The 16078-nt window shown below is 48.2% G+C and overlaps 1 protein-coding gene across 5 annotated transcripts in view; it reads right to left on the bottom strand.

Moving 5' to 3' along the window:
- ABCC5 (ATP binding cassette subfamily C member 5) overlaps window positions 1-14510 on the bottom strand; it is a 67047-nt gene extending 52537 nt beyond the window's left edge. For all 5 annotated transcript variants that reach the window (XM_059731218.1, XM_059731219.1, XM_019496369.2 and 2 more), the window contains exons 1-2: window positions 14405-14510; window positions 13851-14024 (exon numbers count right to left, since the gene is read on the bottom strand). In XM_059731218.1, coding sequence (XP_059587201.1) covers window positions 13851-13970 — 120 coding nt within the window. In that variant the 5' untranslated portion in view covers window positions 13971-14024; window positions 14405-14510. The remainder of the gene's footprint in view (window positions 1-13850; window positions 14025-14404) is intronic.
- Window positions 14511-16078: the final 1568 nt, after the last annotated feature.

Below are 16078 nucleotides of genomic sequence, written 5' to 3'. Positions count from 1 at the left end.
TTTTCAGAAACATCAAATGAAAACCCAAATCATCCATGGTCATACCTCACACATTGCCATTACTTGGGATCTCATTAGGCAAGGCCTCCATGCAGTTACTCATTTTCTCAGGCTGGTTAAATGGAAGTTTAAGCTATAAACCCACTGGCACAAAACAAAATTAGAGGTTAAGACATGCAAATCCAAGCTTGCTTTAAAAAAAAAGACATACCACCCTATACTTAAACCACCTACAAACAAAAGGTATTTCAGTGTTCTTGTCCGACTTCCTAGGATAAGAACAAAAGTTAGGTGTAACACATCTGGCCAGTTCTCACCAGGAGTTAGCGTGGTTTTAGAAGTTTGGTAGTGTCTGAAGGCTGTAGTATCAAAGCTACAGCTATTAAAAAACCGAGCAAACAAAATAAACTAAACCAAACAAACAAAAACCACAACACACAACCCAAATCAAAGGCAATATTGTTCTGGAGGTGCTCAAGTTGCCAGTGCTCTCGGAAAAGCCTACAATATTAATTTGTGCTATATGGAAACAAGAACCATGAGACTTCAGGCAGCGATCTGTACATCAAAAACTTACCCGTCTCATAATGGGAGGATGTCAGCTGTCTCCTCTCCTCCTCCCACCATTCACAACAGTATTTGAACGTACAACTTGGTCTCAAAGTCAAATACCCAGAACTGCAATACAAGTGCCTCCAGGTTCAGAACCTTGCATGCTTACATATTCAGCTCAACACAAGGATGGACCACAGCAGCATACTACTACAGCTGAATTTGCTGTGTAGTTTCCAATTTAATTCCCATTTCCCCCCCCACCCCTCCCCCTTTAAGAATTATATATCCATTTTCCTAAGACGACCCATTTTTCTCCTTACCTTCCCCCACACTGTGCCCCAAGCTGAACAAAGACAGCTCATTTCCATAACACAGAATATACGAGTTCTACAGCACAAACAAAAAAAAAAAAAACAAAAAACAAGCAATTCTTTTGTACCATCCTACCATTCAAAACAGCTAGAAGTGCAACTTCCCTATTTGATATGGAAATAGTCCTCACTTCAAAAAAAAATATAGCACCTCTACCTATTCTGAAAGAAGCTGGTTTGATTGGACTAATGTTGAAAAATCTTTTAGGGGGAGGGAGAAAGAAAAATTTGCATGCCCACCATGATAGTACTCTTTTTCAAGTTTAGCACACAAGTGTAGACAGCCAAAGTAGTACTTGCATTCCTAGAATCAAAGAATGAAGATTTCTGGCTTGTCCAACTGCTTATGTAGCACGGGATGATTTAGCTCAGGGGTCGTCAAGCTATGACCCATAAGCCACATGCAGCCATTAGTGCCATGGCATTCATTCCATGGAGCTCCTCACTGGTCCAAAATTTGGTGGCAGCTCCCCTGCTGCCAAAATTTCCTGACCCAAAAGGGAGCCCAGACCCTGCTGTACCTGGGTCAGCATGCAAGTTCCTGAACAAGCCATGCAGAACACACTGTACTTGATTCCCTAATTACACAGGTATGTAATAGTTAATGTGGCAACAATGCCCTTGGAGCAGAGGCAAATGCGATACACAGAACAACCTGCATTTCTGGACTGGAGCACTTCAGCTGTGCAATCCAGCTGCCTTATCAATGGATCCCTGTGGAAGATGAGCAACATGGATCAGCCTCCAACTCCTGCCAACTCTTCTGTGAACATACGCTTCTGGACAGAGCAGAGCAAGCTTTTTTGCCACAGATGTCCACAAGCTTCAGACAGTTGAGCTCCTGCGGGCAAAGACTAATTGTTTCTGGTTTATTCTGGTGTGCATGGCTTGAGGTAATACAGATAAGAGTTATACCTAGCTGGAAGCACTGTTTGGATAAGATTCTTTACTGGGTTTATAGCACTGGGGCCAGAATCCACGCAAGAGCTTTGCATAACACCGGGATCCTGCTCCAATGATCCTCTGCATGAAACTCCCCGCTAAAACTAGCACAGTTACGGAGAGCACAAGCCCTCACATCCAACAAGTTTGCCATTTAGTGGTGACAAGCACTGCACAGCTGCTCCGAGGTTTCACCCTTCCTCAGCATTCAGCTGCTCTGCACCCAGCTGCTCAGATCATGTTGACAGACTCAAGGCCAATAACATTAAGTCCACCCATGGAGCTCTAAGGAGGCATGTTTTACATGCATAACCCTGTACAGACTAGATAATGCCAAGAAGCCTTTTATGAAACATCTTGTGCCACATGCAGGATGCCCCACCCTTCAGCCCCAAGCCATGATAGATACAAGTGATCCTAATCCATGTCAGAAGCCCAGAAAGGATTAAAAAAGGTGCAACTTCTGCTTGTGCACCATTTGCTCCAGTAAACTAAGGCTACAGCTGATCAACTTTTACTGCTGTGGTGCAGAAGCTGAATAGACCAATGGTCTCAATCATTTTAATACCCATCCAAATCATCTCAGGATCTTACTCCCCTCTCCCTACTAGACAGTGCCATTATTGGGAGCAAAAAGCTGCTTTGTTTCACTAATTTTAGGGAGTCACAAGAATCAAGAGTTGGACACTTGAAAGATGATTTAAATTAAGATTTTTCTTCAAAGCTTGCCCCCCCCCCTCCCCCCGCATACTCCAAGATATCTAGTCAACCCTCTATGAACAGGGAAAAGAGATGGGGGGAGGGGGGGGAGGAGAGAAGAGTTGGCTTCCTATCTATTATGATGTCAGTGTATTATGTGAAAGGCAAGTATCAGCATATGGGGGGCGGCAAGGAATGTAGTGAATGGACTCACCAAAATGGGGCACAGAACAAAACACTATGCACAGGCCACACAGAAAAAAAAACCCAGTACCCCATCTACTTACTTTAAAAAGATCATTCCCCAGGTGTCCCTGGCTTTAGTAATCCTCACTTTTGAGCTTCACTCCAAGTTCATCTCTTCCACAGCCTAGTTGCACTGCCCCCCCACCCCACCCCACCCCACCCCAGCCTTAGCTAGGGAAGGAGTGCTCAGAGGCCCAGGTATATAGTTGCAAGTAAGACAGAACATGCAACACACTTTTCCTTATCCCCACCTTCCAGCCATGACTCGACTGTAACCAAAGGGAAGCCCGTCACCGATTTTAGCTTTAATATACATGGGAAGATCTTGAATATATAAATTCCCCGTGCATCACTATTCAAACTCCGCTGCAATAGCAGTCAACCCAACACATCGAGAACAGTGAACATGAAACTGGATTTTGGAGGTGCTACCCGCTGGCAGAACATCATGTGCACAGTTCACCTTCAGTTTCCCAGGGCAGGACGCACCAACGTATTTCCCAGATTCAGTTTCATCTTACTTTGACCAGTAAATAGGCTATAGGTACAGAGGTACTGTTCTAGCCCCTGCCTCCCAGGCTGCAGAAGAACACTATATGCGACTATTTTAAGTGACATGTATTTTGTCATTTGGGCCAATGTTGTAAAGCAATGAGAATCCAGAAGAATCAGTACTGCATCAGCAGCACTGCTACACTGTAACAATTTACTCAGTGTTAGGATACCAGCAGCAGTACCAGCAGCACAGAAGTACGTCATCCCTCCAAAAACACCTCAATGCATGTGTATGGCCAAATGCTGCAATTACCAGCAGGGGGGCACATGAGGTAGAGTTTTTGCTACTCCCATTTAGAGGAAAAATTGCAAGGGACAAGGTTATTAAATCAGCAGCTTTGTGAAACATTGTAGTAAATGCTTAAATTCCTCACATCCAAAAACATACTTGGGTACATGAATGGCACGTCTAAATCCCAGAATTCACAGTGGCAGCAGCAAAATGCAGATGATGATGCCTTCAAGTTTCCAAAACACAAGAACTCCGACACTGCATCCCACAGGGCAGGGGCTTCCAGACCCCCTTGGATTTGGCTTGCAGACCTAAGGCAGGAATGGTGAGCACTTGCCCTACTGTGGCAGGAAGCAGCAGCAGCAACAGGAAGATCTTGGTGCCTGCTAGATCCTACTACTTGCTTGCCCATTTCTGCTCCACATGGGAGTCAGTTCTGGCCCACAGCCCAAAAGACAGCCTATCAATGCCCTAGAGGAACAATTATTGCAACTCGGGTACACATTTCCATGCAAGGTGGGTGGCTCTGGATTCTTGGTTCAGTCAGCAAAAAGCTGTGTTAGTCCCAGGTTCTCAGCCTCGTCATGAGAGATCCTTGCAACAGACTCTTCCTCCATCACCCAGGGCTGCTTCAAATGGCCTCCCATGAGTTGATGACATGATGTTGCATTTTTTTCCCCCTCCCAAATTGGCCTTGAGGTTATCCTTAAAAGGCTTCCTTTGCCCTCTTCTTGAGCATACACTTAAACTGAGCTGGGAGAATTACACCTGCTTTAGGAGTCTGGGGTCAGACATCCACGTGACATGGCTGGCCCAGCAAAGTTGAGGTCAGATCATCATCTTGTTGCTTGTGGCATTTGCTCACAAGAGGACGCCAATGTTGGTGCATCTGTCCTCCCACTGGATTAGAAGGATCTTCTGCAGGCAGCGCCAATGGTATTTCTCCAGCAGCTTGGTGTCCTGTAAATTGCCTATATCACACCTCCATGCAGTAAGATGGGGATCACAACTGCTTGATAAGATTCGAAACCAAGCTCATGGTTTATGCTTAATATAAGATTGCAACATCAGTCCCATTTTCCTGCATGCCTCAGTAAAGGAGTCAACAATTGCTTAAATGCCTGCTTCGAAGTGAGTACACGCTACAGCATTCGTGTACTGGAGCTCAATCTCTTTTACACCACCTTGTAGGCAGCTGGGGGCCCCAGATGCTCCCCACCTCCCTTCTGCGCAGCCCCAGGCTCACACTCCACTTCCCTTGCCATGTTGCAGTGGGGTGCACCACTTGGGGCATAAGCAAAAACAAACAAAGCCTAGAGGGAGGCAGAAGCCTGGATACTCTGGCTGGGTGGGAGCTCAGGGGCTGCAGTTTAAACTCTTCACAGGCTGCATGTTGCCTGCAGGCAGCCAGTTGGACAGCCCTGTTTTACACCATTTCCCGTAAAGAATACTCTTATGATGACCCAAATTAAACTCATCTGTTATAATTTAGGTTAAGAAAAGCTGCTTAATACTAGAACAGTTATTTATACCTGAACTTGTTACCTGCACCAAGATGAGTTAATGCACAAAAATATCCTCAGACATTAGAGGGTTTTACATGCACAAGCAAGTGCCTCAAGCTGTTAAGCACAGTTGTAAAATGTAGCAGAACAGGCTGGCAGCAGCAACAAGTTTCAAGACTACATGTATGTAAACACAGCCATGCTTGCTGTGCCCCTGCTCATCGCCTCTACCACAGCCAAATGTTGATGGATCTGCTCACTTGAGTGGCCGTTAAGCAGACTGAATTGGAACATTTGGGTAATTATCTTGATGAACTGCTCCACTGGCATTGTGCCCCATTTCTATCACTAATCTGCTAGAATAAGCTTTAAAAAAAAAGTTGCTACCCATAAATTAAGAAACAGGATCCATAAGGGAAGGAATGGCTTTTTCTTGTATAGAGAAGAGAACTTGGAACAAGTCCTAGAGCCCACATGTGGATGAGGATTTTTCTGAAGTGTTTGGGTATACATGAGATTAAGAAGATGAATATAGCAGCATTTTCCCTAGCAGCAATTCACTTGTAGATCTCCTAGTGCTGGTAGGCAAGTCTTCCTACTATCTGATAGCTGACTGCTAGTCAGCGCTGTGCTCAGAGTAGGTTTAAATGACATGGCTTTAAGACTGGTAGTGGCAAGTGGCTAGTCAGCACTGGGAGTCTGTCTGCAGAACAGCCCTATTGTGAAGTTGAATGGCCATCATTAGGTCACAAGACGGTTACAATAACAGAATTATAGAATCATAGAATGAAGGCTTCCTTCCTATAAAGAGGGGGCCCTCACCTGGTTTTAGGGCCACAAAACAAGTATTGTAAGGAATCCTAGCCTTCCTAAAAAGTCTTCAAAGCTTGAAGATTAAGTGCTACCCAGGCAATACCTGACAGCATCTTATCTAGGCAGAAAGTATAGTCACCAAGGCAGCACTTGGGAGGGTGTCCCGAGAGGAAGGATCGAGCGTTCTCAGAAGGCGAGAGAAGGATTACTAGGGTTAAAGCAAGAATTACTAGGCCTTGCCATAAAGAGCTCAACAACATAACACTGATTTCTCCTGTTTATTTTAAGCAGGTTCAGTTGATGAGTCACACTCTGCTCAAAACAATTCCTTATAGGTGCAGCAACTGTCAGGTACCGTGGTGTGATGAATTTGAGAGTCACGTTCAGCTCCAATAGCGAGGAAGCCCGATGTATCTGGAGCACACTCTGTATCCAGCCAAGACGAGACTGCTGTACTTTCACAGGTATGCCGCACACCCCAGACCCCATTACTGGGTAATTAGGAACAGCTCAAGTCAGGAGCATCATGTTTCACTGTTCTAAAAAAAAGACAGCACACTGTTCTAAGAAAGGCCATTCAATAGCTCCTATGGTACCACACATTTCATGGACATTAGGGCTGGAAGGGACCTTGGAAGATCATCAAGTCCAGCTCCCTGCCCCAGGGGCAGGAAGTCGGGGGGGGGGGGGGGGGGGTGTCACAGGATGCCAGCAAGATAAACATCCACTTGCCTCTTAAAGGAGTCCAGAGTAGGTGCTTGAACCACCTCCGCTGGCCGTCTATTCCAAACCTCGGGGACTTGGACAGTAAAGAAGAAGTTCTTCCTTATGTCCAGCCTGAAATTGTCTTGGAGGAGTTTGTGATTGTTTGACCTTGTCATCCCTTGGGGTGCTCTGGTGAACAGGCATTCCCCCAGATCCTGATGCACACCTCTGATGTATTTATAGGCAGCCACCAGGTGCCCCCTGAGCCTGCGCTTTTCCAGGCTGAGAGTCCCATAGCTCTCAGCCTCTCATCATAAGGCCTGTTTTCCTGACCTCCAATCATGCGCGTGGCTCTCCTCTGGACTCTCTCAAGCTTCTCCACATCCTTCCTGAATCATGGAGCCCAGAATTGGATGCAGTACTCCAGCTGCAGCCTCACCAAGGCCGAGTACAGCGGGAGGATGACATCCTGGGATTTGCTAGAGAAGCATCTATGGATGCAAGCCAGAGTTTTGGTCGCTTTACCAGCTGCAACATCACACTGGTGGCTCATTCATCCTGTGGTCAATCATGACCCCCAAGTCCCTTTTGGCCGTGGTGCTAGGGAGTGTAGCACTGCCAAGCCTATAAGCATGCTGCAGGTTTTTCTTCCCACAATGGAGAGCCTTGCATTTTTCAGTGTTGAAGGCCATCAGGTTTTCATCCACCCATTTTCCGAACCTGTCAAGGTCTGCCTGGATCACCATCCTGTCCTTGGGTGTGGATGCTTTACCCTAAAGTTTGGTGTCATCAGTGAATAAGGCCAGTCCACTTCTGACACCAATGTCCACATCATTAAGGAAGATGTGAAAAAGGATAGGCCCAATGACGGACCCTTGGAGGACCACACTGGTCATGGTGCACCGCAATGACTGACTTCCGTCAACTGCCACTCTCTGGCTTCGAGGTCATACCCAATTCCCAAACCAGCGAACTGTGATGTAGCCGAGGCCGTAGTTGGCCAGTTTGTCTACAAGACGATAGAGTGGGATACCAGATAGAAAGCTTTTTTTAAAAGAGATACGATGGCCATCTCTTCTCCTTTGTCCAGGTGATATGACACCTGGTCGTAGAAGGAGATGAGATTGGTCAGGCAAGGCCTACCCGCAACAAACCCATGCTGGCTATCCCTCAAGAAGTTGCCCTCAGCCAGTTTGTCAAAAATAGCCTTTGATTTTCGCCAAGATCTTCCCAGGGATGGAGGTCAGGCCAATGGGCCTGTACTTCCCCAGATCTACTTTCCTCCCTTTTTTGAAGATAGGCACCACATTGGCCTTCTTCCAATCTCTGGGCACTTCGCCTGAGCACCAGTTCTCGAAGCTCTGTGCCAGGGGCTGAGCTACGATGTTTGCCAGCTCCTTAAGTACCCTGGGGCATAAACTGCCTGGGGCAGCTGACTTAGTGTCCAGCCTGTCAAGGTGTTCCTTCTTCACATGGTCTACACTGATGAAGGGCAACAGCTCTCCTTCACCCTGGCCGTCCCATACCGTATCGAGCTCTGCCATTCTACAAAACAGAGGTGAAAACTTAACAAAAAGTTGTTTGTTTTTACGGGATAAAATTTCTTCCCCTTCCTTGTATTTTTTTTTTTTTTGCAGTAGTTTTTATTAACACAGTCTACCCTGTCCTCAGGACACACAATTCCCATTGATATTCCAGTTAAGGAAAGACAGCTGGCAAAAACTGCTCTGCTTTATAGCACTAAGTCACAGCAAGCACAGCAGTTTGAGAACAAAGGATAGTAACTCATGCATTACAATAAGAGATACATTAGGTGAAGCAAAGCCATTTAAGAGGATGCATCTTTGCATCAGTATTAATTGTTTGGGTGGACCACGCCAATTGTATCTGTTAGCATCAGAAGAGCAGCATCCTTTATCTGGAAATGAAGCATCAAGTAGATAGTGCCAATTAGTACAGCATCTCCCGACACAGAATCAATGTAAATTCTGAATGTATCCTTAATATCCTGCTTTTTAAAGAGGTTTCTTTAGCAAAGCTTTTAAAATTCAAGCATGGTACAAGTACACATGTAATTTATTACCAAAGACATTTATCCACCTTGGTACATTAAGACTTGCAGTGAAATTATATGCCTTGAATTTTTGATTCCCAGAAGTTGATTTCCCAGATCCAAGTTTCTATTACAAACACTTCCCTCAGGTACCAGAAAACCTCAAATTAAATCTTCTTTGTTTTGCAAGGTACTTTGAAGCAAGATTCCAGGAATCTTATTTCTGGTAACACACCATGTTCTTAAAAGGCAATTAGCATCTTTCTGTACCAGTGCTGGTGTTGAGCAGTCTTAGCAGTCAACTACCCCTAGCTTTCAGCAAGAGCAACTCACCCAGCAACTGTTATCCCCAAATGATAAAAACTGAAGAACAGTTGTTTTGAGGGGCAAGTTGGTTGGCACAGAGGGCAAACAGAATAAACTTGCAAGACTGAGACACCCTAACAAGAGCAACAGAACACCCTCCCCTCCAAGCACAAAAATGGGACGGATACAGAATACATGGAGTCTTGGCTGTGCAGTAGCTCCTGAGTTTGGCCACAAGATTTTTTTATTTTTTTTTCCCCCCCCCTCCCCCCCATTTACCAAGGAAAAAGGAGCATAGACTCTGCTTTTTTTTAGCCCAAAAGGACCTAAAATAGATTTTAAAAGTATTACTGGCTAGGCCAATGCCATGACAGCCCTGCTCAAAAGCAAGAGTCCAGGCACCTCTCTTGCACAGAGGAGGTAGAGACAAACACACAGAGGGCCTCCCCCACCTTCCAGAAGAAAGGCAGCACAACCCTTTTTGAGCTTCAAGCACAGCAAGATTAAACTCCCCTATTTCCCTCTTTACTTATGAGCAAAGGGCATCTTTGGAGAGGAATCAGCTGTGCCAAGATGCGGCCTGGCTCATCTAATCCACTTCACTGGCATCCAAAGCCATCACTGGGGCTGCTGTCCCACAGGGTAGGCCCCCCCGCTCTTGTGACTTCAGGAGTCCAATCTTGCAGAACAAACAGCCCCAGGCTCCATGCCTCCACTTGGGGTGCAGCAACAAGATACGCAGGCCATGGGAATCCCCTGTGGGGGGTGGGTTGGGATTCCCAGTGTGGGTCTGCAAGCAGGTGAACCCCCATGCAGGTTCTCACTTGCTGACATGCACACCAAGTCAGGGTATGGAACCTCGCTACACATGCTACAGGAATCCCCTGCAAGGGGGTTCTGTTAACATGCAATATGCAAGTAAGTGTGGCTGCATTTAAAAGGCATCAAACCAACTACCTTTGGTCACTGTAACATTTCTGGGCACTTACTGTGCCTATACATGAGCACCACGGCTGCTCCCACGTGCTGGAACTCCAGCATGTCAGAGCAGATTTGATTAATCAATTAAACAATTGCCTGCTCCAGCAGCCTGCTGCATCTCATGCATCCGCGTCCCCATGCTTCAAAACAGCAGCACTTGAACTAGAACACAAACTCACTTGAGCTCAAACAAGCTTTAGTTCATACGCTCTTGCCACCATTTTGAAGCACAGGGACGCTCACACATGCAAAAGAGTCACTCTAATTAAAGTGCTGCCCACACCCATGCCCAGAGCACATATAGTGCCCTTCTAGCAAAACAAAGGACTAGGTAGTATCTGCTCACAACTTGTTGCCCAGGTGCCACCATAAATTTTTATGGGGACACATCTGTTTGTGCCCTTAGAGTAAGGCAGCAAAAAAGCCCCTAGCGTGTCTTGCTGGTAATAGAAAGATTTATCCTACCATACAAATACTATAAAGCCGCTTACTCTTGTGTAGGTTACCTGCTCTGTATTTAAACAGTGCTCAGTAGTATATAAAATGCTCTCTACCAATAGTCTCAAACAGTAAAGATACTTATTAGCACTAGTTGAAAGGGGACTTCCAAGTACTGCTGGTTAGGAGGCAAATGTTTAAAAAAAGTAAACAATTTTTTTTCTTTTTAAATAGTTAAGACCTTTGATTACTAAGAGAGCAAATATCCAGTTATTAACAATAAACCCAATTAGTTGGGTAATTTACATACTGCGGGTCTCATGATTACAGACATTTCTGTAAATCAAATCTTTTTGGTATGGAGACCCATACCCAGCTTCCCTTCACTCCACTCCCAAGTTCCAGATACCCTACTGTCCAAAAATTTGGGCATCTAATTGGAACCAGGTACAGGTTAGGACAGAGCGATGCAAAAGGTTTCTATACAAATGGCCATGAAACTTAGTTCTTCTCTTATTGCCCTACAGGGTAATTTGAAACCCAGCACTACAAATCAATTCAAGAGACATTCGAGTGCCGACACTGTGGTGTCGATGCCTACCCAGTCAGATGGGTCACTAACTGGCTGGAGGACCGCACCCAGAGAGTGGTGGTGGACGGGTCTTATTCAACCTGGAGGGATGTGGGCAGTGGGGTCCCCCAGGGCTCGGTCCTTGGGCCCGCACTACTCAACATCTTCATCAGCGACTTGGACACAGGGGTAAAGTGCACCCTGTTCAAATTTGCATAGGACACCAAGATGTGGGGGGAAGTGGGCACGCTGGAAAGAAGGAATAGGCTGCAATCAGACTTAGACAGGTTACAGGGGTGGGTGGATGAGAACAGGATGGGTTTCAACACTGAAAAGTGCAGGGTGCTGCACCTGGGGAGGAAGAACCAGCAGCAGCCCTACAGACTGGGGAACTCCCTTCTCGTCAGTGCAGAGGCAGAAAAGGATCTGGGAGTCATTATTGATGCCAAAATGAACATGGGCCGGCAGTGTGGGGACACGGTCAGGAAGGCCAACCGTACCTTGTCATGCATCCACAGATGCATCTCAAGCAGGTCCAGGAAGGAGATCCTCCCCCTCTATGCGACACTGGTCAGGCTGCATTTGGAGTACTGCGCCCAGTTCTGGGCGCCACATTTCAGGAGAGATGTGGACAGCATTGAGAGGGCCCAGAGGAGGGCCACCTGCATGATCAGGGGGCAGCAGGGCACACCCTATGAGGAAAGGCTAAGGGACCTGAACCTGTTCAGCCTCCACAAGAGAAGGCTGAGGGAGGGGGGGGGGGGGGGAGGGGAGGGGGGGAATCTAGTGGCCGTTTACAAACTAGTCCGAGGGGACCAGCAGGCATTGGGGGAGTCCCTGTTCCCCTGAGCACTGTGAGGAGTGACAAGATATAATGGTCACAAGCTGGCAGAGGGACATCAGGACGCGCTACTTCACTGTCAGGGCGGCTACGATCTGGAACCAACTTCCAAGCGAAGTGGTGCTGGCTCCTCCCCTGGGGGTCTTTAAGAGGAGGCTGGATGAACACCTGGCCAGGGTTGTTTGACCCCAGTATTCTTTCCTGCCACAGCAGGGGGTCAGACTAGATCTGCTCAGGTCCCTTCCGACCCGACCTACTATGAAGTGAGGAGCTGTACTATGCTCACTGCACGGAACACCCATTTGCAAGTAAACAGCAGCACATTCCCAAGCAGCTTTAACAAGCTCATTGCAGAATTTGTATTGTGTATAAGCACAACCTCCAGATGCAAGCCAATCAAAAAGAGCCATCATGCTATAGCTAACAGCTATGCTCAGATGCTACTGGCTAGAAAACAAGGCTCTCCACCAATGGCAACACTGTTGTTACCAGCAATCTCACAGGAAACAGCTGCTACTGGACAACACACAGAGTAGCAAGCCAATCCCAGTGTAACATATGATGCTAAGAAGCTGCACTATGACTCCAGAGGGGCCCTGATTCAGTATCAACAGCCTATATTAAAGAAGCAGAAATCAGATGTTCTCGCTCACCCTGAACAGCGGCTGTCACCGATAGCCTGCTGAGTCACGGAGCGCTGTAGAGAAGCAAAGACAGCCCTGCAATGACTGCGAGCACCAGCTGTGCTCGGTCTGCCCTGCTGCAGCACAAACACTGCAACATCCCAGACTCCGGCAGTGCACCACTGCCAGTGGCAAAGCCGTTCGGCTGGAGAATTTTTCTTGGTTCATCTTATTTAATGATACCTCAGACACAGCATGCTTGTGATCAGACAATTTAGAATAGTTTTACCGGGTTTGGGGTTTTGTTTTTTTTGTATGGAAGAAAACTGCATTTTGAAGTATGGTGAAAGCAATGGGTTATCTTGAGCCAAAGAAATCCACACAGCTGATTTGTGCAAGATGTTTACTATGACTGGAGCCTTAAATCACTACGTTTATAAGTGTCTTACACTGTGAGCCAATACAGAAAAAGGAGTACCAAAACCACGAACAAGGCATGCATGCAATTTTATTTGTTTGAACAAAACAAATAAAAAAGGTTGATTATTTTGTTTCCTGGGCAATTTGGAAACAACTCTCAGAAGAAAGAAAATCTAAGAGACAAAAAGCACACAGCAAGACAAAATCCAAATATCCGTAATACAAGCTGACAAAGTGCTGGTTCTGGGCCAAAGGCTGTACAAGGCAAGTGCCTCTTAAGACCGAGTTTTCCCCACACCCTTATTTCCCTTTCAGTGCATTTCTGCCCTGGTTAAGGCCGCCTGGCTGAGACTAGCCCGACTCAATCATCCAAACAAGACTGTTGAAAACTGGTGCAGCAGCAACGTCAAAACTGACTTCTTTACACTACACCGACATAAGCCTTATCTGTTTGCACGGTACTAAATAAGACCATTTTTGTGTGTGCTTCCAAGTAGCAGAAATTACACGTACCAAGACGACTCAATGAAAATAATTTTAACAAACCCTGTACATGCTTAAAGAAGCCTTTAAAAAAAAGCTGCCGATCCACAGCACAATGAATGACAACCTGCTTGTTTTCATGTCATTTCTGCCTAAGAGGCCGAATCTGATCTGCGCTTGCAGGTTTCCCTTTTCTTTTTCTACCCCCATCATTCGGGCAGTCCCTCACCGTTTATAAAAAGCTGCCTCCAGCCTTTTGATACTTCCTAATACTGGTTGAGAAAATCCCGCCCGCTCCCGTCGGTGCCGTGCCGTTCTTCCCTCCTACCGGTCGCCGGTACGCGTCTCCCTTTGCAGCGACCCCTAAAGCAGCACATTTCACATTGACCTTCAAAGGTAACAAGTTGATGGCAAGATAAGGGCTGCTGCAAACAGGTTAATAAGCAGGTGCACAGGGACACAGAAATAAAGGGCTGGAGGAGAAGAGGAAGGGGACAGCGCACGCACCGACCTTGTGTTTAGCTTGCTGGAGTTTCAGCTCGTCCGGCTCCTCGGAGCCGGCTCTCTCCCGCGCGCTCCTGTACCCCGGGCTGGGTATGACGTACTCTTTTCCTATGTCGATGTCTTTCATCTTCTCCTGCCGTCAACGCCAGGGTTTACCCGTGGATTGGCACCTCAGGAAAATCTAAAAAAAAAAAAAAAAAAGAGAGGACAAAAAAAAAATATAGATATAAAATCTGATCCAACAACAAGCGCTCGAGCAACTTGAAACCCCGTCCTGGCGGCTCGCGAGACCACCTGCGCCTCGCCTGGGATGACCCCGGGACGGGATGCGGCGCCACCCCCACCCCAGCAGGGACATGACGTAACGGAGGGGCCAGCACCCCCTCCCCCCACGGAGGCCTGCGGCCCCCAAACACCATTTTAGGCCCCATCCTGTCAGGTCCCCGCATGACCCCTCCAATCACCACCCGCGTCTCGGCGGCAAGCTAGGCCGGGCCCCGCCTCGCTCCTGGCGCCGAAGCCCGGAGGCCGCGCTGCACCGGGAGCGGGGCCGCCTCCTACCTCAGCCCGGCGCCAGCTGCTGCACTCCGCCGCCCCGCAGCCAAACCACAGCCTTATAGCGGTGCCGGCGTCCGCACTGCGCCTGCGCGCGGCGGCAGCGCCCGCCGGGGCTGACGGGAGGGGGAGTTCTCTCCCGCGGGTGGGAACTACAGCTCCCAGCAGCCCCCGCGTGGACCGCTGGCTCCGCCCCCCCGCCGGGTCTCGAACGTTCTGCAGGGGCGGGGGCAGAGCCAGGGGGGCTGGGGCACCCCACTGCTTTGCACCGCCTGTGGAAACAGGCCGAGCTCTGGCTCGGCTCTGTCCCCACCCGGCCTCTGCCTCCCCTCAGCCCGCCCCGCGTCCGTCGTGAGAGGACGGTCGGGGTGTCCTCGAGTGATGACGCCTTCTGCTAGAAGAGAAAGAGGGTGTAAAAAAAAAGGGGTCGGGTTTCGTCTTGCTAGAGGATGGAGCAGCAGAAAACTGGGACGGCCGCCCTCCCCGCAGGGCTCGCTCCGGAAGCCGAGGACAGCGAGCAAACTGGGCGGCCACGCTTGATAAAAATTAAAATGGCCCTGAATATTTGGATGATCGGTATCGTAGGAAGATGCTTGCGGTTTCGCGGAGAGGGCCAAGTGAAATTGAAATCGAAAATGTCTTCTTTTCTTCCTCATTTTTTCATTGAATTTGTATCTGAATTAGCCAAAACTTATTCCAAATGGGAGAGTCCAGAACCAGACGTGGCCGTGCTACCGGCAACCATCCTCCGCCCGCACCTGGGGCTTTCGACATTTCCAAAACCTTTGGCAGGCATCCTACTGGCAGGCCCAAGCCCGGAGGCTCGGGGTTCGGATAAGCCCCTGAGTTGTGTTCACCCGCAGCCGTACGGCACTCGGAGCAAGCAAGGGAGGAGACTCCCGTTTGCATAAACTGGGCTTAAAGCCAGTACTGAACCACGCCAGAAGAGCAGCTCTCCTGCGAAGTGGCTCAGGAAAGCTGCCTTCTCGGACACAGACACGTGGTATTTCCCCTGCCGGGTTAAGAAGCAACGACACTTGATCTGAGCTTTCAAGAGGCCGAGAAATGTCCTATTGGTCATCAAAATTAAGCCTCCAAGGGGCCGCAAATGACTCTCTTGCTCAGGGCCCCAACGAACCTAAGGCTGAGGAGACGAGGAGAGAGAAATGGGCTTTCGACCCAGTTGCAGTCAGAGGCTGCAGCTCGGGAGCCTGCGGCAGCGTCTTTCCCAGCTTTGCCGCCCCTGAAAGAAAAGCAGGAAGGGGAACCCACGTTCCCTCACCCTGTTCACCCTTTGCAGGGACTGTGCTGTATATACAACAGAGCCGCTGCCCAGGACAGGACCCCAGAGGGCTGACAGTCTTACGCAGAGCTTAGTTTATGGATTGAATGGGGTGGTTTGGATTGGACTCGTCCTGCCTCGGGCAGGGGGCTGGACATGATGACCTCTGGAGGTCCCTTCCAGCCCCACTGCTCTGCGATGCTATGATATTGATGTTTCTCCAGCGTGTGACAGGAGGACAGAGACCATTTCCACATGCAGAAGTCCGGGTTCCCATATCCGAACTGAACTGCTAGGCACAACAGCAATCCAAGCCACATTTGCTAAGGGTTAGTTCACTAACAAGTAAAGAAAACAGAAACTTTATCCCTGCAGAACAAACACCCCTCACGAGGGAG

The sequence above is a fragment of the Alligator mississippiensis genome, chromosome 7 (assembly GCF_030867095.1).
Source record: "Alligator mississippiensis isolate rAllMis1 chromosome 7, rAllMis1, whole genome shotgun sequence".
Classification (NCBI taxonomy): Eukaryota; Metazoa; Chordata; order Crocodylia; family Alligatoridae; genus Alligator; species Alligator mississippiensis.
The sequence above is the reverse complement of the archived record's forward strand: the minus strand, read 5'-3'. Positions and strand labels throughout refer to the sequence as shown.